General features: G+C 53.8%; 2 protein-coding genes across 15 annotated transcripts in view; both read right to left on the bottom strand.

Annotated features, from left to right (window-relative positions):
- Positions 1-2,986, bottom strand: part of TYK2 (tyrosine kinase 2) — a 34,819-nt gene extending 31,833 nt beyond the window's left edge. For 2 of the 9 annotated variants that reach the window (XM_050770062.1, XM_050770060.1), the window contains exons 1-3: positions 2,689-2,897; positions 1,919-2,083; positions 580-792 (exon numbers count right to left, since the gene is read on the bottom strand). In XM_050770062.1, the coding sequence (XP_050626019.1) occupies positions 580-772 (193 nt within the window). In that variant the 5' untranslated portion in view covers positions 773-792; positions 1,919-2,083; positions 2,689-2,897. Of the gene's footprint in view, positions 1-579; positions 793-1,918; positions 2,084-2,477; positions 2,599-2,688 lie in introns of those variants that run through there. The other 7 variants (XM_050770057.1, XM_050770061.1, XM_050770055.1 and 4 more) reach the window with 6 other exon arrangements.
- Positions 2,987-10,358: 7,372 nt separating this feature from the next.
- The window catches only part of LOC126942503 (hsp90 co-chaperone Cdc37), a 185,881-nt gene continuing 175,665 nt past the window's right edge, over positions 10,359-20,574 (bottom strand). For all 6 annotated transcript variants that reach the window (XM_050770154.1, XM_050770159.1, XM_050770158.1 and 3 more), the window contains 7 exons: positions 14,808-15,083; positions 14,315-14,423; positions 14,107-14,222; positions 13,900-14,022; positions 12,782-12,964; positions 12,610-12,681; positions 10,359-10,932 (listed from right to left, as the gene is read on the bottom strand). In XM_050770154.1, the coding sequence (XP_050626111.1) occupies positions 10,777-10,932; positions 12,610-12,681; positions 12,782-12,964; positions 13,900-14,022; positions 14,107-14,222; positions 14,315-14,423; positions 14,808-15,083 (1,035 nt within the window). In that variant the 3' untranslated portion in view covers positions 10,359-10,776. The remainder of the gene's footprint in view (positions 10,933-12,609; positions 12,682-12,781; positions 12,965-13,899; positions 14,023-14,106; positions 14,223-14,314; positions 14,424-14,807; positions 15,084-20,574) is intronic.

The raw sequence follows: 20,574 nt of genomic DNA, 5'->3' as shown, positions 1-20,574 counted from the left end.
GGTGGATGGATGGGTGGATAGGTGGGTGGGTGAATGGATGATTGGATAGATGGTGGACGGGTGTGTAGATGAATAGATGGATGAATGGTTGGGTGAGTGGGTGGATGAATGGGTGGGTGGGTGGATGGGTGTGTGGATGGATGGATGGATGGGTGGTTGGGTGGATGGATGGGTGAATGGATGGATGGGTGGATGGGTGGGTGGGTGGGTGGATGGATGGGTGGATGGGTGGATGGGTGGGTGGGTAGGTGGATGGATGGGTGGATGGATGGGTGGGTGGGTGAAAGGATGATTGGATAGATGGTGGATGGGTGGGTGGATGGATAGATGGATGAATCGTTGGGTGGGTGGGTGGATGAGTGGGTGGGTGGGTGGATGGGTGTGTGGATAGATGGATGGATGGGTGGGTGGGAGGATGGATAAATGGATGGATGGGTGGATGGGCAGGTGGGTGGACGGATGGGTGATTAGGTGGGTGGACGGGTGGGCAGATGGATGGGTGGATGGATGGATGGATGGGGCCCAGCTGCCGCTTGCACACCCACCCCAGTCCCCATGGTGCCAACACCTCAGACTCACCGACTTTATGTGCAATGTGGATGCAGACTTCCTCAGCTGTCAGCGATGACTCGCTGAAAGTGACCCAGGGCTCTCCGCCGCCTGGACCAGCCCAGTGCAGAAGCACCTTCAGGCCTCCCATGGCAGCCATGGGCTGAGCTCCATCCCCAACGGGCTTGCTGCCCCTGGTCGTCCCCCGATGGCGCAGAGGCATGCTCCCAGCAGGTGGCTCGGCTGCAAAAGGGACAATCTATCAGCTCCCAAGTCTCAGCCCAGAGACCCCCGTTAGCTCCTCAACCTTCCACCCACCCCCGCTGAGGCCTGAGGGGAAGATCCTGGGCTCCCATCTTGGCATGACATTAGACACCCGATTCCCTCTCTGAGCCTCGTTTTCCACATTTGTTGGACAGGGTTGGGGTATGCATCCCCACCTAGATCTCTCATCAACGATAACACTGAACCCTCCTCTCTTTACACAAATTGACACCGATATAAAAATCTCCTCTGGCCAGGTACAGTGGCTCACGCCTCTAATCCCAGGACTTTGGGTGGCTGAGGCAAGACGATCGCTTGAGCCCAGAAGCTGGAGACCAGCCTAGGCCATATAGCAAGACCCCGTTTCTACAAGGCATTTTATTTTATTTTACTTTATTTTGAGACAGAGTTTCACTCTTGTTGCCCACGCTGGAGTGCAATGGTGCGATCTCGGCATACTACAACCTCCGCCTCCTGGGTTTAATTGATTCTCCTGCCTCAGCCTCCTGAGTAGCTGGCGCCCACCACCACACCAGGCTAATTTTTGGATTTTTAGTAGAGACGGAGTTTTGCCATGTTGGCCAGACTGGTCTTGAACCTCTGACCTTAGGTGATCCACCCGCCTTGGCCTCCCAAAGTGCTGGGATTACAGGCGTGAGCCCCCGTGCCCAGACTGTACAAGAAATTTTTAAAACTTAGCCAGGTGTAGGGGCACACATCTGTAGTCCAAGCTACTCAGGAGGCCGAAGTGGGAGGATCTCCTGAGCCCAGGAGTTGGAGGCTGCAGTGAGCAGTGATCACACCACTGCATTCCAGCCTAGGTGACAGAGTGAGACCCTTACTCTAAAAATATAAATAAACAAATACATAAATACATAAAAATATATAAAAAGGGCCAGGCGCGGTGGCTCATGCCTGTAATCCCAGCACTTTGGGAGGCCGAGGCGGGCAGATCACAAGGTCCAGAGATTGAAACCATCTTGACCAACATGGTGAAACCCCATCTCTACTAAAATACAAAAAAATAAATAAATAAATAAAATAAAAATCTGCTCTTAACACACCTCCCCAAAATAACCAGACGGGCAGGTGTAGTCAAACAGACCTGAAGGCGAGTCCTGGAGCTCCCTGTGTCAACTCAAGCAAGCCACTTGGCAATTCTGGGCCTCAGTTTCCCCATCTGGAAAAGGGAGGTCCTCAGGGTGTTGCCATCAAAAGATGGTTGTAATGTTTCAATATAGTTCTGCATATTACACATTCAGCACAGACCCTGATATAGGCACACACAAAAATAACAAATATGACTAAAACAAGAATAACATCATTGTTATTAGTTTCATCGTGGTGATGGCCTTTCTCTTTCAGGTGACAATTCTCCTCTCCCACACATACCCCCATGAGTGACCTCAATCCCTGTTGACTCCCCAAAGCCTAGGAGAGTTTATGTCCAGCTCCATCCTCCCAGTCCAGGGCCTGAGGCTCCTGAGGGCGCCAGTATGGAAGTGAAGGGGCTGTTAGTTCCACCCATGTTGCTGGTTTCCTCATCTGGAAAATGGGCATGTAAGAGTGTCTACCTCAAAGGATTGATGGGAGGATTCAACGCGAGGAGGCAGAGAAAGTGCCTGGTATACAGTAAGCGCTTAATCAGCGTTTGCCATTAATACCTATTCATGTTATAGATGAGATCCTGGGGATGGGGCTTTCGGGGAGCCTACTTCCTCCTTCCTCCTTTCTTGTCCCCACTGGACCCGGAACCAGCTTTGAAGACGGGATCGGGGTGAGGTTTGCAACTGGGAAGGCTGCACGCCCCCATGTCCCCCCCTTCAAAACCTCTAAACCCGGCCAGCAAGGGCGGGAACTGGAATGTGCACCCACCCGGCATCGGGGCAGTGCCGAGGTACCAGGTGCTCCCATCCAAGTGCAGCCTGTCTAGCGCAGCCAGTCCCCGCGCCTCCTTCCTGAGGACCTTCGGCCGCGCCCCTTCCGCGCCCGCGTCCAGACTCACCCTTCCCAGGGGACAAGAGCTCGAACCCGGACCCCACCCCGCCCCTGCGGACAGCCACTACGTCCCCCGCCGAGACGCCTCCTCCCATTGGCCGCCTGAAACGCGCACGCCCATTGGCAGCTGGTCTGTTCTCCTCGCACGTCACCTTTGGAAGTTCTTTTTTTTTTTTTTTTTTTGGCCATGGCAGCGGCACTCTGATTGGTCCTGGGGCTCACTCGTCGCTCAGCCGCGATTGGCTGAGTCGGCACCCGGATGCGCTGTCGCTTCTGCTATTCGCTGGCACGTGGTGGACGGAGACGTGGGAGGGGCTGGCGAGAGGCGAGCCGGAGAGCGAAGTGTGTGGGCAACGCGGCCGGATCCTGAAGTTCCCCTCTGTGCTGTGGAATTGGGTCAGGCGTGTGCGGTCCTGACCCTAGGGCACAGCTACATGTCCTCACCTCGGTGTTCAAAGCTGCACCGGGCAGCATTCAACCCTCCGACGCCCTGCCCTGTGGCTTCCACGTTCCATCCTGTCCTATCTCCTTTCCTTCGTTTCTACCTGGCCGACTCCGCCCTGCTGGCTGGAATTCCCCCTCCTTCACTGCCTGGAAGCATTCCTCGCCCACCTGCTCCTGTCCTCTTCCTCATCACCGGCAGCCCTGTCCCCTGAAGCTCACTAGCGGTCAGGGTAGCAGCCTGGACGTCCCACCAGTTGTGAATTCAAATCCCCACTCCGCAAGTCGTGCCCGTTTGCTGAGAAGCCTACAGCCTGAGCGTTTCACAATACGTTATCTCATTTAATGCTAGCAGCAACTCCCTGTATGGCGGCTCTTATTATCCCCATTTCACAGAGGAAGAAACTCAGGCATAGAGAGGTAGCAAAGACCGTCCTCTGACCCTTATTCTGTGCCGTGCCATAACCAGTCCTCGACTTTGTCTTTCACCTGCCCAGCCAAGTCTTAGCAAAGAATCCTATTAAGTCATCCGCTCATCCTTGATATCTGATCAAGTTCCTCATCTTCCACCTTTTGTTGTTATTTATTTGTTTATTTTACGACAGAGTCTCCCTCTTGTTGCTCATACTGCAGTGCAATGGCGCGATCTCGGCTCACTGCAATCTCCGCCTCCCGGGTTCAAGCGATTCTCCTGCCTCAGCCTCCCGGGTAGCTGAAATTACAGGCGCCCGCCACCACGCTCGGCTAATTTTTGTATTTTTAGTAGAGACGGTGTTTCACCATCTTGGCCAGGCTGGACTCGAACTCGTGACCTCGTGATCCACCCTCCCAAAGTGCTGGGATTACAGGCGTGAGCCACTGTGCCTGGCCCTTTAATTTTTAAATTTTGTGGCTAAGTTTTAAATTTTTGTAGAGATGGGGTCTGGCTATGTTGCCCAGGTTGGTCTTGAACTTCTGGCCTCAAGTGATCGTCCTGCCTTGGCCCTCCAAAGTGGTGGGATTACAGATGTGAGCTAAGATACCCAACTCCATGGAGCTGGTCTTAACTGCCATGGCCAAGGGACATGTGGCTGCTTCTCTCTGAATCAGAAAATATGGGGGAAAAAACCTCACAGAGCAGCTGTGGACATTCAGTATGAAAATGCTGAAAGAGACCAGGCATGGTCTCTTTCATGCCTGTAATCCCAGCACTTTGGGAGGCCGAGGCGGGCAGATCACCTGAGGTCAGGAGTTCGAGACCAGCCTGGCCAATATGGTGAAACCCCGTCTCTACTAAAAATACAAAAATTATCTGGGCATGGTGGCAGGCACCTGTAATCCCAGCTACTCAGGAGGCTGAGGCAGGAGAATAGCTTGAACCTGGGAGGCAGAGGTTGCAGTGAGCCGAGATTGCACCATTGCCTTTCAGTCTGGGCAACAAGAGCTAAACTCTGTCACAAAAAAAAAAAAAAAAAAGAAAGAAAGAAAGAAAGAAAAGAAAAAGAAGAAGAAAATGCTGGTAGTGATAGTGGCCGGGCGTGGTGTCTCATGCCTGTAATCCCAGCACTGTGGGAGGTTGCAGTGAGCTGCGATTGCCCCACTGCACTCCTGCCTGGGCAACCGAGCAAGACCCTGTCAAATAAATAAATCAATTAATTAAAGAGCTGACATTTTCCCAGCCTGGACACTGGGCCAAGGGTGGGTATTTAGCCATCCCTGGGTCTTCTCAGTTTCTTTTTTTTTTTTTTTTTTTGAAACGGAGTCTTGCTCTGTCGCCCAGGCTGGAGTGCAGTGGCACGATCTCGGCTTACTGCAAGCTCCGCCTCCCGGGTTCACGCCATTCTCCTGCCTCAGCCTCCCAAGTAGCTGGGACTACAAGCACCCGCCACCACGCTGAGCTAATTTTTTGTATTTTTAGTAGAGACGGGGTTTCTCTGTGTTAGCCAGGATGGTCTCAATCTCCTGACCTCGTGATCCACCCGCCTCGGCCTCCCGAAGTGCTGGGATTATAGGCGTGAGCCACCGTGCCCAGCCTCTTCTGTTTCTTTGCGAGTGGTATCAGCACCCTCACTTGACAACTGAAGAAAAGAGGCTAAGGAGGCTGTTTTGCCAAGGCCTAGGGCCTCCTGCCCAAACTCAGACCTGGTCCATAAGGGAGGCTGCAGACCCCACATGTGACTAACAGGCCGGGGTTTCCCAGGACTGAGGGGGTTCCCCAATGAGGGGCTTTCCATGCTAAAATTGGGACAGTCCTGGGCAAGCCAGGGCAGTTGGCCACGCCACTACAGTGGGTTTTCCGGAAGGAACAAAAGCTGGGGGCTTCCCCTGGCTCTGCGAGGGCTGCAGGGAGGGGCCTCCTCAGAGCCCACTGGTACCTGGGAAAAGCCAAGAGTTGATGGATTGAAAGTAAAATACCTTTGTGTTTTCATGAATAGAGAAGTTCAGGGAACAGCCAGTCTCCTCCACAAAACAACAATGAGATGGGTTTCCTGGGAAATCTTTTTTTTTTTTTTGAGGCAGAAGGTTTCACTTTTGTTGCCCAGGCTGGAGTACAATGGCACGATCTTGGCTCACTGCAACCTCCGCCTCCTGGCTTCAAAGGATTCTCCTGCCTTAGTCTCCAGAGTAGCTGGGATTACAGGCACCTGCCACCACACCCAGCTAATTTTTGTATTCTTTGTAGAGACAGGGTTTCACCATCTTGGTCAGGCTAGTCTCCAACTCCTGACCTCAGGTGATCCACCCGCCTCGGCCTCCCAAAGTGCTGGGAATACAGGCATAAACCACCGCACCCAGCCTCCTGGGAATCTTTCCACAAAAATTCTACACTTCTTTGAGCACGTGTGTGAACCTGTGTTCTCTAGAAAATTCTCAGGAGCAACCCCAAATGGGACACTCGGTGCTGGCCTGAGAGGATACAGAAGAGTAACTTACACATATGAAGGCTGGCACCAGACGGGCTGAGTTCAAGTCCCAGCTCCATCACTACATGATCCTGGGCGGTCCCTTAACCTCAGCGTGCCTCAGTTTCCTCCTCTGCAAGATGTGACTATTTAGTCCCAAACCCAGAAGCATGTCAGGGGCATCAAATGAGTGAATACACTTCATTAGCCAGGTGTGGTGGCGCACGCCTGTACGGAGGCTGAGGCAGGAGAATCGCTTGAACCTGGGAGGTGGAGCTTGTAGTGAGCTGAGATCATGCCTCTGCACTTTAGCCTAGGCAACAGAGCAAGACTCGGTCTCAAAAAACAAACAAAAAAAAGGACTGGTGGTGGATAGCCAGATGGAGTGTGTGTCTCTTGGCTGTCATTTGAGCTACTCAGGAGGTTGAGGCAGGAGAATCACTTGAGCCCAGAGGTTAGAGGCTGCAGTGAGCTATGGATTGCGCCACTGCACTCTAGCCTGGGTGACAGAGCCAGATCCCATCTCTTAAAAAAAAAAAGAGGGGGGGGCAGGCACAGTGGCTCACGCGTGTAATCCCAGCACTTCAGAAGGCCAAGGCGGGCAGTTCACTTGAGGTCAGGAGTTTGAGACCAACCTGGCCAACATAGTCCTCATAGTTTTGTATTTTTTGTGTCTACAAAAAATACAAAAATTAGGCCGGGCGCGGTGGCTCACACCTGTAATCCCAGTACTTTGAGAGGCCAAGGCAGGCGGATCACGAGGTCAGGAGATTGAGACCATCCTGGCTAACACGGTGAAACCCCATCTCTACTAAAAATACAAAAAAATTAGCCTAGTGTGATGATGGGCACCTGTAGTCCCAGCTACTCAGGAGGCTGAGGCAGGAGAATGGCGAGAACCCGGGAGGCGGTGCTTGCAGTGAGCTAAGATCTCGCCACTGCACTCCAGCCTGGGCGACAGAGGGAGACTCCATCTCACACACACACACACACACACACTTAGCCAGGCATGGTGGCAGGCGCCTGTAATCCCAGCTACTTGGCAGGGTGAGGAAGGAGAATCGCTTGAACCCGGGAGGCAGAAGTTGCAGTGAGCCCAAGATCATGCCACTGCACTCCAGCCTGAGTGACAGAGCGAGACTCCGTCTCACAAAATACAAACAAAACCTTCAATAACAAGGAATGCAGTATTTTGAAAAACTGAAAATAACACCAAAATGTCTATGATGAACAAAAATTATCATTATTTTTTGAGATGGAGTCACTCCCTCTGTCGCCCAGCCTGGAGGCACGATCTCGGCTCACCGCAACCTCCGCCTCCCAGGTTGAAGCGATTCTCCTGCCTCAGACTACCAAGTAGCTGGGATTACAGGCACGCACCACTACGCCCGGTTAATTTTTGTATTTTTAGCAGAGACGGGGTTTCACCATGTTGGTCAGGCTGGTCGCGGACTCCTGACCTAGTGACCTGCCCTTCTCGGCCTCCCAAAGTGCTGGAATTACAGGCGTGAGCCACGGCGCCCGGCTCAAAAATTAAAATTTTAACTCGCCAGGGCACATTGGTCTCTAGTCCCAACACCTTCGGAGGCTGAGGCGGGCAGATTGCTTGAGCTCAGTTCAAATCCAGTCTGAGCAACATGGAGAGAACCCTGTCTCTGAAGAAAAAAATAATAATAAATAAATAAATAAATAAATAAATAAATAAATAAATAAATCTTGGAAGGTGTGCGAGGCTCATTCAGGGCTCCAGGAGTCCCCTGTAGCCCTCACCTGCTGTTCCCGCTCATACACAAAGCACTAAGGAAAGTGACTGGATTTGCAGCTCACTCCTGCCCCCTGGTGGTGATCGGCTTAGGCACAACAGCATTCCAGGGGTTTTTATCCAATGCTTTTACAAATATTTCCTGAAGGTCCCCTTTCTGGCACTGTGGATGTTGCAAGAAAAACTCCGTGCTCTGGTGGCACCCACAGTACATGGGAGGTGACAATACACAGTTCTGTGTCAAGAAGGGCATGTGAGGCAGGTTTGGTGGCCGAGCATGAGGGCAATTAAAGTAGGTCAAGGAGGGCCTCAGAGAAATGGCATTGATCTGTGGTCTGAGGGACAAGCAGTCCCCTCAGGCGATGTCCCCTGGGAGAGGTGGGCAGAAGTCTCTACTGGATTGGAGGTATTTCATGTCTTAAACTGATGTGTACCTGGGTGTTTATTGTACTTTAATCTTAGCTCACTGCAGCCTTGACCTCCCGGGCTCAAGCAATCCTCTTGCCTTAGCCTCCCAAGTATCTGTGACTACAGGTGCGCACCACTGCGCCCAGCACTGCACCTCTTTTTTTTTTTTTTTTTTTTTTTAGATAAGAGTCTTTGTTGCCCAGGCTGGAGTGCAGCGGTGTGATCTTGGCTCACTGCAACCTCCACCTCCCAGGTTCAAGCAATTCTCCTGCCCCAGCTTCCTGAGTAGCTGGGATTACAGGCACACGCCACCATGCCTGGGTAATTTGTTTTAGTGCAGACTGCGTTTCGCCACATTAGCCAGGCTGGTCTTGAACTCCTGGGCTCAAGTGATCCTCCCGCTTTGGCCTCCCAAAGTGTTGGGATTACAGGTGTGAGCCACGCCTGGCTGTGCACTCTCCTTTAAGACTTTTCCTGTGGCAGAAATATTTTGTAACTTTTGCAGAGAGCCAGCAAGTGCCAAGGTCCCCGTTCAGAGAATGAGCGCCAGGTGCCAGTTGTCTGAACCATTACCTCACTTGTCCCCATCACTACAGCCTGAGGAGGGCACTAGTGTGACGATGTTAGCCCTAAGAACAGGGACACTGAAGCTCAGCACATTACCTAAGCCCACACTAAGAGAAATTCCAAGTGCTCAAGGGCCAGCATGGAGTTGGGGACAGACAACAGGGCAGGGAGGTAACAGGCAGATGGCGCTGGGGCCTGGTCAGTCATAGGGAGGACTTTGGCTTCTGTTCCCAGGGAGGGGAGTCCTGTGAGGCTTTTGAGCAGAGGTGGGACATGCCCCGACCCTGATGTTCACAGATGCCCTCTGGCTGCTGCCTGTTGGGGAGCTAGCTTGGAGTGGTGAATGGGAAGGAGGCTGGGGCAGGAATTAGAGCCAGAAGGGATGGGGACCTGGAGGCCACAGGGACAAAAGGCAGTGGTCAGAATCAAGATATCTGGGGGGGGGAGACCAGGTGTGGTGGCTCACACCTGTAATCCAAGCACTGTGGGAGTCCAAGGTGGGCGGATCACTTGAGGTCAGGAGTTCAAGACCAGCGTGGCCAACATGGTGAAACTCCGTGTCTACTAAAACACAAAAAATTAGCCGGGCGTGGTGGCGGACACCTATAATCCCAGGAGGAGGCTGAGGCAGGAGAATCGCTTGAATCCGGGAGGCGGAGGTTGCAGTGATCCGAGATTCCACCACCGCACTCCAGCCCCGGCGACAGCTAGACTCTCAAAAAAAAAAAAAACCAAGGCCGGGCGCGGTGGCTCAAGCCTGTAATCCCAGCACTTTGGGAGGGCGAGACGGGCGGATCACGAGGTCAGGAGATCAAGACCATCCTGGCTAACACGGTGAAACCCCGTCTCTACTAAAAAATACAAAAAATTAGCCGGGTGAGGTGGTGGGCGCCTGTAGTCCCAGCTACTCGGGAGGCTGAGGCAGGAGAATGGCGAGAACCCGGGAGGCGGAGCTTGCAGTGAGCTGAGATCTGGCCACTGCACTCCAGCCTGGGCGACACAGCGAGACTCCGTCTCAAAAAAACAAAATAAAACAAAACACCAAAAAACCAAAACACATCTGTTGGGGCCAGTGCTGGCCATAGGGTGGGGAGATATAGTCCAGGATGCTGCTCCAAAAGGTGGTAAGGAAGCTGGAAGGCCGGGGCTCTGTGGGCAGGTGGGCAAGATCCACAAAACCCTAGGGAACGTTGACTTGGTTTGCAGATCACTACTGCCCTCTGGTGGTGATCAGCTTGGGCAACCCTGCTTCTGGAGGTTCAAGTAGGGACAGGGGAGTGGGTAGGTGAGAACTGAAGGTTAGAGGCTTTTGAGGCCTCTGGAGGAATACTGTTCCAAGTGGTGGAACAGCATGTGTGAGGCGAGGACCCACGATGGCTGGTGGGCAAAGGACCAGAGAAGCACAGGCTCAGTCCCCAATAATTCCACCAGGTTTCCCTCCCACCTAGAAGAGATGAGCTGCCTGAACAGCCCTCCAGCAGCCCAGAGAGCATCTGAAATTCTTTATTGGAACATCATTGCTGTTTGCCAAATAGAAGACACAGACAGCAGACGAACAGTGAAAACAGAGCCCAGTGACCAGAGCTGGCCCCTTGGCTGGGGACCCTCCCCTACTACCTGGTGGACCAGCCTGGCAACCTCTGCCCCTCCCCGGACCCCCGGGCCTTTGGCATAATGCTGATGGGGGGCTGCAGGCAGTGAAGCCCCTTGACTCAAAGCAGAGACTTGAATGGGCGCTGGAGAGTGGGGACAGTGGAGAGGCCAGGGAGGGCTGGGCGGGCCCCCCGGGCTGGGCCGAGCAGCGCAAGTGGAGGAAGCCAGGAGCGGGCGAGATGGCATCTATCCGTTTTCTGAAAAGGGGCACATAGGGGCCTGGAAGCAGGTGGTGGTGGTAGCTGGGGCAGGTCACACGCTGACATCCTTCTCATCTCCCGTCTTGGGAACAGCCTCCAGCAGCGGGTCCCCAGGACCTGCCTCTTCTCCCTCCTTGGCCTCACTGGCCTTAGAGTTGGGGACCCAGAGGCCGGAGTCAATGCAGCGTTGCATGTGGTACTTCGCGTCCTGTGAGGAGAAGGGCAGGCAGATGAGGTGGGGCCACCACCCAGGGGTCCCCATTATCCCCTGCACATCCCCAAGCTGGCTTCCTGCCTATTGATATAACCAATTTATTTGAGATGGAGTCTCACTCTGTCACCCAGGCTGGAGTGCAATGGTGCAATCTCGGCTCACTGCAACCTCTACCTCCCAGGTTCAAGTGCCTCAGCCTCCCAAGTAGCTCGGGTTACAGACACCTGTCACCATGCCTGGCTGATTTTTTTACTTTTAGTAGAGATGGGGTTTTGCCATGTTGGCCAGGCTGGTCTCAAACTCCTGACCTCAGGTGATCCGCCTGCCTTGGCCTCCCAAAGCGCTGAGATTACAGGCGTGAGCCACCGTACTCAGCTGGAACTTTAAATTTTATTTAACTTTAATTTAAATTTAGATAGTGCAATCTAGAACAAAAGCCAGCAAATTTTTTTAGTAAAGGGACTGACTAAATATTTCTGCTTCCGCAAGCCATATGGTCTCCGTCACGACTCAACTCTGTGGCAGAGCAAGATCGGTTGTAGATGACAGTGAAACAATTGAGCATGGCTTCTTTGTTGCAATAAAACTTTATTATAAAGACAGGCAGTGAGTCTGGGAGCTGCGGTTTGCAGAAGCTGGTCTAGATGGCTATGCCCATAGAAGCTTCTAGAAACTCATGGCCAGTCCTGCAGCTAGACCCATTTTACAGACGAGAAAACCAGGGTGACCAACCAGTGAGCCAAGTGGTAGGAATAGGGTCAATCGTGTCCTACTTAGATTCAACGTCTATTGCCACTTCCAAAAATACAGCCAGTGAGACCTTCTTTATAAAAACATAATTTTTAGAAAAAAAATCAGTGAGATGTCATGGTGTCAGCCTATAATCCCAGGTACTTGGGGAGGCTGAGGTGGGAGGATCACTTGAGCCTGGGAGGTGGAGGCTGCAGCCTGGGTGAGAGAGGAAGACCCTGTCTGTCAAAAAAAAAAAACAGATGGCCAGGTGCAGTGACTCACGCCTGTAATCCCAGCACTCTGGGAGGCTGAGGCGGGTGGATCACAAGGTCAGGAGATTGAGACCATCCTGGCTAACACAGTGAAACCCCGTCTCTACTAAAAAATACAAAAAAATTAGCCGGGCATGGTGGTGGGTGCCTGTAGTCCCAGCTACTCGGGAGGCTGAGGCAGGAGAATGGTGCGAACCCGGGAGGCGGAGTTTGCAGTGAGCAGAAATAGCACCACTGCACTCCAGCCTGGGTGACAGAGTGAGACTCTGTCTCAAAAAAAAAAAAAAAAAAAAAAAAACCAGACAAAATCCAATTAACAGCCAGCATTTACCAGCCCCTGCCGTGTGCTCAGCTCCTTTCCCCACACGTTTTGTGAGCTGATATTGAGAGAAAATATGGTTTGCATAAGGAAACTGAGGCTGGACTCAGTAACAGTGACTATCAGTCACAAGGGACATACGCTCAAAGCTCAGCATTTATCTGCTGGATGCTGGGACACAGTAGGTGCTCAATAAATGTGGGTGTGTGCCAAGGTAACACGACCCCCCTTAGTCCTTGGAGAAGCCTTGGAGGGGCACTTTCACCAACTGGCTTCAGAGACTTGGGACACAGGGCTGGGGGAGACACATGGCCCGCTGGAAAGGCATGGGATGTGGGGGTTACTCACGGTGGGGTCCATCTTGCTGATGGCGTCTTGCAGCATCTGCACGTCCTTTACATCGAAGCACTTCTGGAGTTCCTGGGGGTATAGAAGGGCTGGGGTCAGGGGCTGGGTCCCTGTGCCCTGGGGGGTCCCGCTCAGGGTCCTCCTGCCGCCCGCCTGGGCTGGGGAGCCGCACCTCAGGGAGGGACTCGTAGACCTCGACAGGGTCCAGGCCGCCGGGGCCAAGCCGCTTCTTGCGCTCCTCCTCCTCATACTCCTTCATGGCCTTCTCAATGCGCAGCTTGGCACGGCCCCGCACACGCTCCTTGAAGGCTTCTAGCTCGTCGTTGAAGCCCTCCATGTACTGGCGATCGGCTGTCTATGGGGGTCGGGCAGTGCTCACTAGACTTGGCCCAGTGCTCAGGAGGGACTGGGGGCCCAGGACCCTCCAGCCACAGCTCCTCAGAGGTGCCCCAGGGCTCCCTAAGTCTGTTCCTGACTTACATAAAGGGCTTCCCAAGGCCTGGGCTCCCCTGCCAGGGACCTCATCTGGCATTTGCTAAAGACCACCTCCTTGGGAGCCCTGCTCTACTGCAGATCCGAGACACTCGTGTCCTCAGTGTCCCTGCATGGGCACCTCTAACTCAACACGGCCACCTCCCAGCCTGCCTTGTCCTTGGTCTCCCCAGTCTTGGTAAGGGTAGCCCTGTTCCTCCAGGTGCGCAAGTTAAAAACCCGAGAGGCTGGCAGGCGCCTGTAATGCCAGCTACTTGGGAGGCTGAGGCATGAGAATTGCTTGAACCCAGGAGGCAGGGGTTGTAGTGAGCTGAGATCACGCCACTGCACTCCAGCCTTGGTGATAGCAAGACTGGGTCTCAAAAACAAAAAAAAGCCCAGAGCCCTAGAGGCACCCTCACCTCTGTCCTTTACCCACATATCCACATGGGGACCTCCAGCACATCCTAGTGCTCCCATTTTTTTTTGTAATGCAGTTTTGCTCTGTTACCCAGGCTGGAGTGCAGTGGAACACCACAGCTCACAAATTCCTGAGCTCAAGTGGTCCTCCTGCTTCAGCCTCCCAAAGACTTGGACTATAGGACTCAGTCACCAAGCCTGGCCTGACCTCCACTTTTAAAGTCTGGCAGCATCCGCCCACTTCTCTCCCCCTCCTTGGCCCCGCCCTCTCCTGATCTAGGATTGGGTGATTGGAGGGGCTTGAGTCCCAGTGGACAGGAGTCGGCCTTACCCAGAGCGCTGTGGGCTGGTTCCCTGGGGAGGGGGCCTCCAGCCACCTGGCAGCTCAGGGGACCCTACCTTAATCTTAGTGAAGAACTGCCGGAAGCAGGCCCGGGGGTCCACCTTCAGGCTCTTGGCCAGCTCCAGGATAAACTGCATGACGATTGTCTGGTGGGCCACCTGCTCCATGAGTGCACATTTCTGCCAGGGAGAACAGGCACAGTGTTACCAAGTGGCGGCCTCAGGGCAGCACCTTTTCACAGCCCTGGGGAAAGCTCCACTCACCTCCTCCACCTCTAGGTCAATGCACCAGATGACCAGGTAATTGGCCGTCTCCTCGCACACCAGGTGGACATTGTCTGACAGGTACTTTTGGCTGTCATCCCAGCGGCGGAGCATGCCTGTGGGAAGATGCTGGCAAGGTGCTGGAGGGCCCTGGAGGCAAAGGGCCTGCCCCGACCTTGCCCCCCATAACCTCACACGCCCCACTCACCAAAGTGCTTGATCTGTTTCTCGTACTTTTCCACGAAAGTCTTGTGTTTCTGCTCCCTCACCTCCTCTGAGTCCTCCTCTGTCTTCTCGGGCTTGGTGTTGACCATGCTCTGTGGTAGGGTGAGAGGGGGAGTGGGCTGGGGCAAGGCTGCGGAGCGCCTCGAGTGCGGCCGGGCGGGCCGTGGCCGCAGCGCCCATCCCATCCACGGCGGAGGAGGTGACGAAGCCATGAGCATCAAGGTGGCGGGAGCGTGGGCATGGGCCTTGGGGCAGATCAGAGGAGGGGACCGGTGGGGTGTTTCATCCGCCCGGCCCTCCAAGCCTGTCCCCCCTCCCACGTGGCCCCCGTCCGTCCCTCAGCTCTCTGCCCCACACCACACTCTTCAACTACACCGCCGCGGTCCTCCCCTGACCAGGCATTGGGTGCGCATGCGTCCTGGCTGCATACTCGCTGGCTGCGCAAGTGCACTGCCCGCCCCGCCCGCCCCGCACACCTTGCTGAAGCCGTCTTTGCTGAGCGTGTCCACGTTCCAGGGCATGCTCTTCTCCTTCTTGCGCATCTCTTCCAGCTTCTGCTCCCAGCTCCGCTCCTCTTTGCGCAGCTGCTGTGCCTCGGCCTGCAGCCGCTCCAGCTCTGCCTTGCCGCCCTCAGCCACCTCCAGCTCCTTCAGCTTCCTCTGGCATTCGGCCACCTTGCGCTTGCACTCGCGGCAGCCCCTGTCCAGTTCCTCCTTCTCCTTCTGGAACTGCTCCATGCGCTCCACCCGGGCCTGCGGGCAGGGGCGGCCTATCAACTTTGGGGAGCGGCCTGTCCCTTACCCCCAGCCCCATACCCAATCCCCGCACCAGAGATGGCCCCGGGAAAAAGTATGCCTCCACCTCCCGTGCCCTGGTCTCCCAGCTTCCGCCCCTGCCCCCACAGGTGCCGACGCACACCCAAGTGGGGTCCGGTCCCTCCGTCCTCCGCTCATAACCCTGGCGGCTCCCATCTCACTCAGAGCAGAGTCCAGGTTGTCACCACAGCCTACGTAGGCTCTACACAATCTGCCCCGGCACCTCCCCTGCTAACTCTTCCTTCCAGCCACACTGGCCCCTCACTTTTCTCACCTTTTCTTGAGACCATATTTTTTTCTTTTAGAAAAAAAACAAAAAAACAGGGTCTCACTCTGTCGCCCAGGTCAGAGTGCAGTGGCCCAATGACGACTTACTGAAGCCTCGACCTCCCTGGGCTCAGGCAATCCTCCCACCTCGCCTCCTGAGTAGCTGGGACTACAGGTGTGCACCACCACGCCCAGCTAATTTTTGTATTTGCAGTAAAGATGGGGTTTCGCCATGTTGCCCAGACGGGTCTTGAAGTCCTGGGTTCAAGCGACTCTTCCGCCTCAGCCTCCCAAAGTGCTGGGACCACAGGCAGGAGCCACTCTGCTCTGCAGAGCCTGCTTTTTTCTTGAACTTCAAGGCCTTCACACTGGCTGTTCCAACTACTTGGAATGATTTTCCCTCAGATCCCCCCACAGCTGACTCTATGGCACCTGCCCCATCTGGGCTCCATGTTGCCTTAGCGAGGACCCCTTCCCTAACCACCTTCCTATTGATGGCAACCTCCCGCTGCCCCCGTCTGGAATTCCCTGCCTCAACACCAGCCACCACTCACATCATATGACAATTATTTATCACGTTTTTGGGTACTGCCCCGCCCCGCTCTCTAAATATGGGAATGTGTTTGCCATTTTGTCTCCAGAACCAGGAACTTGGCCTGGCGCAAAGCAGGGGCTCAGCAAATGCTTGTTTTTTTGTTTTTATTTTGTTTGGTTTTCTTTGAACAAGGTCTTGTTGTCATGCAGACTAGAGTGCAGTGGTGCGATCATGGTTCACTGCAGCCTTGACCTCCCAGGCTCAAGAGATCCTCCTGCCTCAACCTCCCAACTAGCTAGGACTAAAGGTGCACAGAAACCACCATGCCCGGCTATTGGTTTTTTTTTGTTTTTTTTTTAGATGGAGTCGCCCAGGCTGGAGTGCAGTGGTACGATCTTGGCTCACTGCAACCTCTGCCTCCCGTTTTCAAGAGATTTTCCTGCCTCAGCCTTCTGAGTAGCTGGGATTACAGGCATGCGCCACCACACCAGGGTAATTTTATATTTTTAGTAGAGACCAGGTTTCTCCATGTTGGTCAGGCTGATCTGGAACTCCTGACCTCAAGTGATCCACCCACCTTGGCCTCCCAAATTACTGGGATTACAGGCATGAGCCACTGTACCAGGGCCCCTTCTAGATGTTTCTTTGTTCCACCCATAACCTTGCTCCAGGATCACTGCCTAGGCCCCCTTAGTTCTGTCTCCAGCCCAGCATGCCCTCCTGAGCCCCAGCTTGGTGTCTACCTGCTTCCCGCTCACCCAAGCCCCAGATGTCACTCCCCAGGCATTCCTTTCTCCTGATAACAATGCCTCATCTCCTCAGGCTCCTGGTCCCCACCTCACTCCCTGCCTCGCTCAGACCTCCATCTGGGTCCCCATCGGATCATTCAGGACCCTCCGGAGACCCCTATGTGGCTCCACCATCACCCCTCCTGAACCTCAGTGGGGGCTGTTCTATTCAGAGCCGCTGATCAAACCTGGAAACATGCCACCACCTTCAATTGCTGTCCCTCTCCAATCCAGGCACAGCTGCTGCCAGGGAGGCCGGTGAAACCCGCGCATTTGACCACGTGACCAGAGTCCTCCCCACTACCACGTCTTGGGGGGTCTGAATTCAGATGGGACTTCTGATCCTGGCATCCTGGTCCTGGGTCCCAGGCAGATGCTGGCCCTCATGGTTCCTGGAAAGTGTGGCCTTTCTCTTGCCTCTTGGCCTCTGCACGTGCGGTTCCCTTACCTGCTTTGCACCCAAAACTCAGCTTCGACAGAGCCTTCCCCAAATGTTCCCTGCCTGGGGCACCACTGATCCCCAAAGGACCTCCTGTGACCATCTGACATGGTGAGGGTGCTGGAGGACAGCCTTGGGGCACCGGCCCTGGGTCCTAGCCCACAGCCACCATGTACTGGCTGGGTATCCCTGGGCCATCCCCTAACCTCCTGGAACCTCAGTTTCCTCATCTTGTCAAACAGTCAACAATGCTGACCGCACAAGCTCGTCTCAGAAGAAACTAAGGAGATGATTAAAGTAAAATGTCCCGAGCCATGCGGGCCCTCAGCATGCACCCTTCCTGCGCTGGCCAGGGTCATTACCATCTGTGTAAGGGGATAGTCTCTCTCTCTCTCTCTCTCTCTGGGGAGCACTCTGGTGCTTTAAAAAGGAAATATCATCAAATGCTTAGTTTAATTTCTGGCCCAGAGCACACGCTCAATAACTGGGAGTGGTTGTTACTACATGGTCACAGCACCCGGCTGTGCCACTGATGGGAGATGAACTTTGGCCATGTCACTGAAACCTCTCCCGGCCTTGGTCTTCCCCTCTGTGAAACGGAGTCTCACAGGATCACTGTGAGGACTGAATAACTCTATGGAAAATGCTTCCAAAACAGCCCTCAGTAGGCGTGTCCCACTGTTACCATCTCCGTCCTTGTCACTGCCACTTGAATGGTCTGCTGACTCATTTCTGTGCCTTATCTGAGGCTGTGTCCCCAGGTTCTAGGGCAGGGCCAGGCAGACCTGGTCCCTATTCTAATACCCCAGGGGACTGACACAGCCAGCCTGAGCCTCGGATTCCCCCATATGAATAAGGGGTCAAGAAGGCCTACATGGTTGGGCGTGGTGGCTCACGCCTGTAATCCCAGCACTTTGGGAGGCTGAGGCGAGTGGATCACCTGAGGTCAGGAGTGTGAGACCAGCCTGGCCAACATGGTGAAACCCCATCTCTACTAAGAATATGAAAAGTAGCTGGGCGTGGTGGCGAGCACCTGCAATCCCAGCCACTCCAGGAGCTGAGGCAGAATCGCTTGAACCTGAGGCAGAAGTTGCAGTGAACCAAGATCACGCTAGTGCACTCCAGCCTGGGTGACAGAGCATGACCCTGTCTCAAAAAAAAAAAAAAAAGCTACCCCTCATGAGATAAACTGCAGCTGCAGGCTGGCACAGTGGCCCATGCCTATAATCCTAGCACTTTGGGAGGCCGAGGTGGGAGGATCACTTGAGCTCAGGAATTCGAGACCAGCCTGGGTAACACAGTGAGATTCCATCTCTTAAAAAAAAAAAGTTGCTGGGCAGGGTGGCTCACGCCTGTAATCCCAACACTTTGGGAAGCCAAGCGGGCAGATCATGAGGTCAGGAGTTTGGGACCAGCCTGGCCAACATGGGGAAACCCGGTCTCTACTAAAAAAAATAGAAAAAGTAGCCAGGCATGGTGGCACGCACCTGTAGTTCCAGTTACTCAGGAGGCTGAGGCAGGAGAATTGCTTGAACCCAGGAGGTGGAGGTTGCAGTGAGCCGAGAGGGCACCACTGCACTCCAGTCTGGGCAATAGAGTGAGACTCTGTCTTAAAAAAAAGAAAAAAAAAAAAAAAAGCAACTGTGGCCTCTGCAACTCCCTTCCTCCACGATGAGCCTGTGTCACCCTGGAGCCTGCCTGCCACCCTGCAAGCCACTGCTGGGCAGCCATCAGTCTCCCCTGTGTCCTCTGAATAGCCGCCAGGGAGGCCACAGCTAAAAAAGGCCTCTTGGAGTTGGTGGGGGCGGCAGCCTGCCCAGCCTGGGCTTTACACCTCCCATTGGGCAGGGGCTGTAGCAGGCTGAGCAGGGGAGAAGCCACCCCAGCAAGCAGGGCCCACAGGTGTCACTACCCTCCTGCCTTAGAGTTAGGGAAACTGAGGCTCACGAAATCTCAATGTCATATAACTCATTAGAAGAAACCATTAACAGCAGCTATCTCTGGGCAGGAGAGTCGGCGAGCTGGGGCTAGGAAAAGGGATTCATTTGTCCCCTTTTGGAACCTTTGGAATTTTTTGTTTTTTTTTTGAAAAGACAAGGTCTTAGGCCAGGCTTGGTGGCTCACACCTACAATCCCGGCACTTTGTGAGGCTGAGGTGGGTGGATCGCCTGAACTCAGGAGTGTGAGACAAGCCTGGGCAACATGGTGAAACCCTGTCTCTACCAAAAATACAAAAATCAACCAGGAATGGTGGTGTGCACCTATGGTCCCAGCTACTCAGGAGGCAGAAATAGGAGGATCACTTGAGCCCGGAAGGTGGAAGTTGCAGTGAGCCGAGATGGCACCACTGCACTCCAGCCTGGGTGACAACGCAAGACCCTGTCTCAAAAAAAAAAAAAACAAAAAAACAAACAAATCAAAATTAAAAAAAAGAAAAAAGAAAGACAGACAAGGTCTTGCTATGTTGCTCAGGCTGGACTTGAACTTCTGGGCTCAAATGATCCTTCTGCCTCAGCCTCCTGAGTAGCTAGGACTATAGGCATGTGTCACCACATGTGGCTGTGGAATTTTTTTTTAACCATTCACAAAAATTATTTAAATGATGATGACGGTAATAGCTACTGCCCCAAAAGGATTACAAATATTAAACGAATAAGGTAACCCTTACAACAACCCTATGGGGTGGACATCATTCAGATTCTCAGGTGCTCAGGCACAGAGCAATCAAACAATTCCCTGGCACTCACGCAGCATGTGAGTGATACAGACGGAGCTGAGATTTGAACCTAGTCAGGCCTGTGCTCAGAACCACAGCGATCTCTCCTTCCCCTCCACAATGCTTCCTTCCAAACCTGCCCCAAGTTTTCCTGCCCAGTCTTAATTTATTCTTACAAAAGTCTCAGGGAGGTGGGGTCATAGTATCCCAGGTTTCGTACGGGATCAGGGAGGCCTGAGTCTTGCCACATCAAAGAAAGAAAGAAGCAGCAAGAGGCAGGACTAGGATTGGAACGCAAGCTTGCCTGTCCTTGAACCTGTGCTGGAGACGCTGAAGCCCCCTGCCTCCCTTACGTGCCACTACAACCACCGGGTTCTCAGCGGTAGGACAGGAAAAGCTCCGTGCCAGAGGGAGGAGGGTGTGGCAGGTACACTACGCTGCAGGAGGGGGGCCCTCCCACTCGGCAGGACCAAACCATTCTCCACAGTAGTAAAGATTAACCTCTTTATGTGACAGAAATAGGTCTTCCCAAGAATAGTCTTTGGAGCTTTGTGGAAGTCTTAAATATTTCATAATAAAATGTTACACACGGCAAGAAATAGAAGCGCTAGAACTTTCTTCCCACACTCCAGTGGCTCGCTTGGCAGGTACACTACCCAGGAGACTCAGGATTTAAGGAAGAG

Source organism: Macaca thibetana, chromosome 19 (assembly GCF_024542745.1).
Source record: "Macaca thibetana thibetana isolate TM-01 chromosome 19, ASM2454274v1, whole genome shotgun sequence".
In the NCBI taxonomy this organism is placed as follows: domain Eukaryota; kingdom Metazoa; phylum Chordata; class Mammalia; order Primates; family Cercopithecidae; genus Macaca; species Macaca thibetana.
Note: the sequence above shows the minus strand (reverse complement) of the source record. Positions and strands in the feature narration are given on the sequence as shown.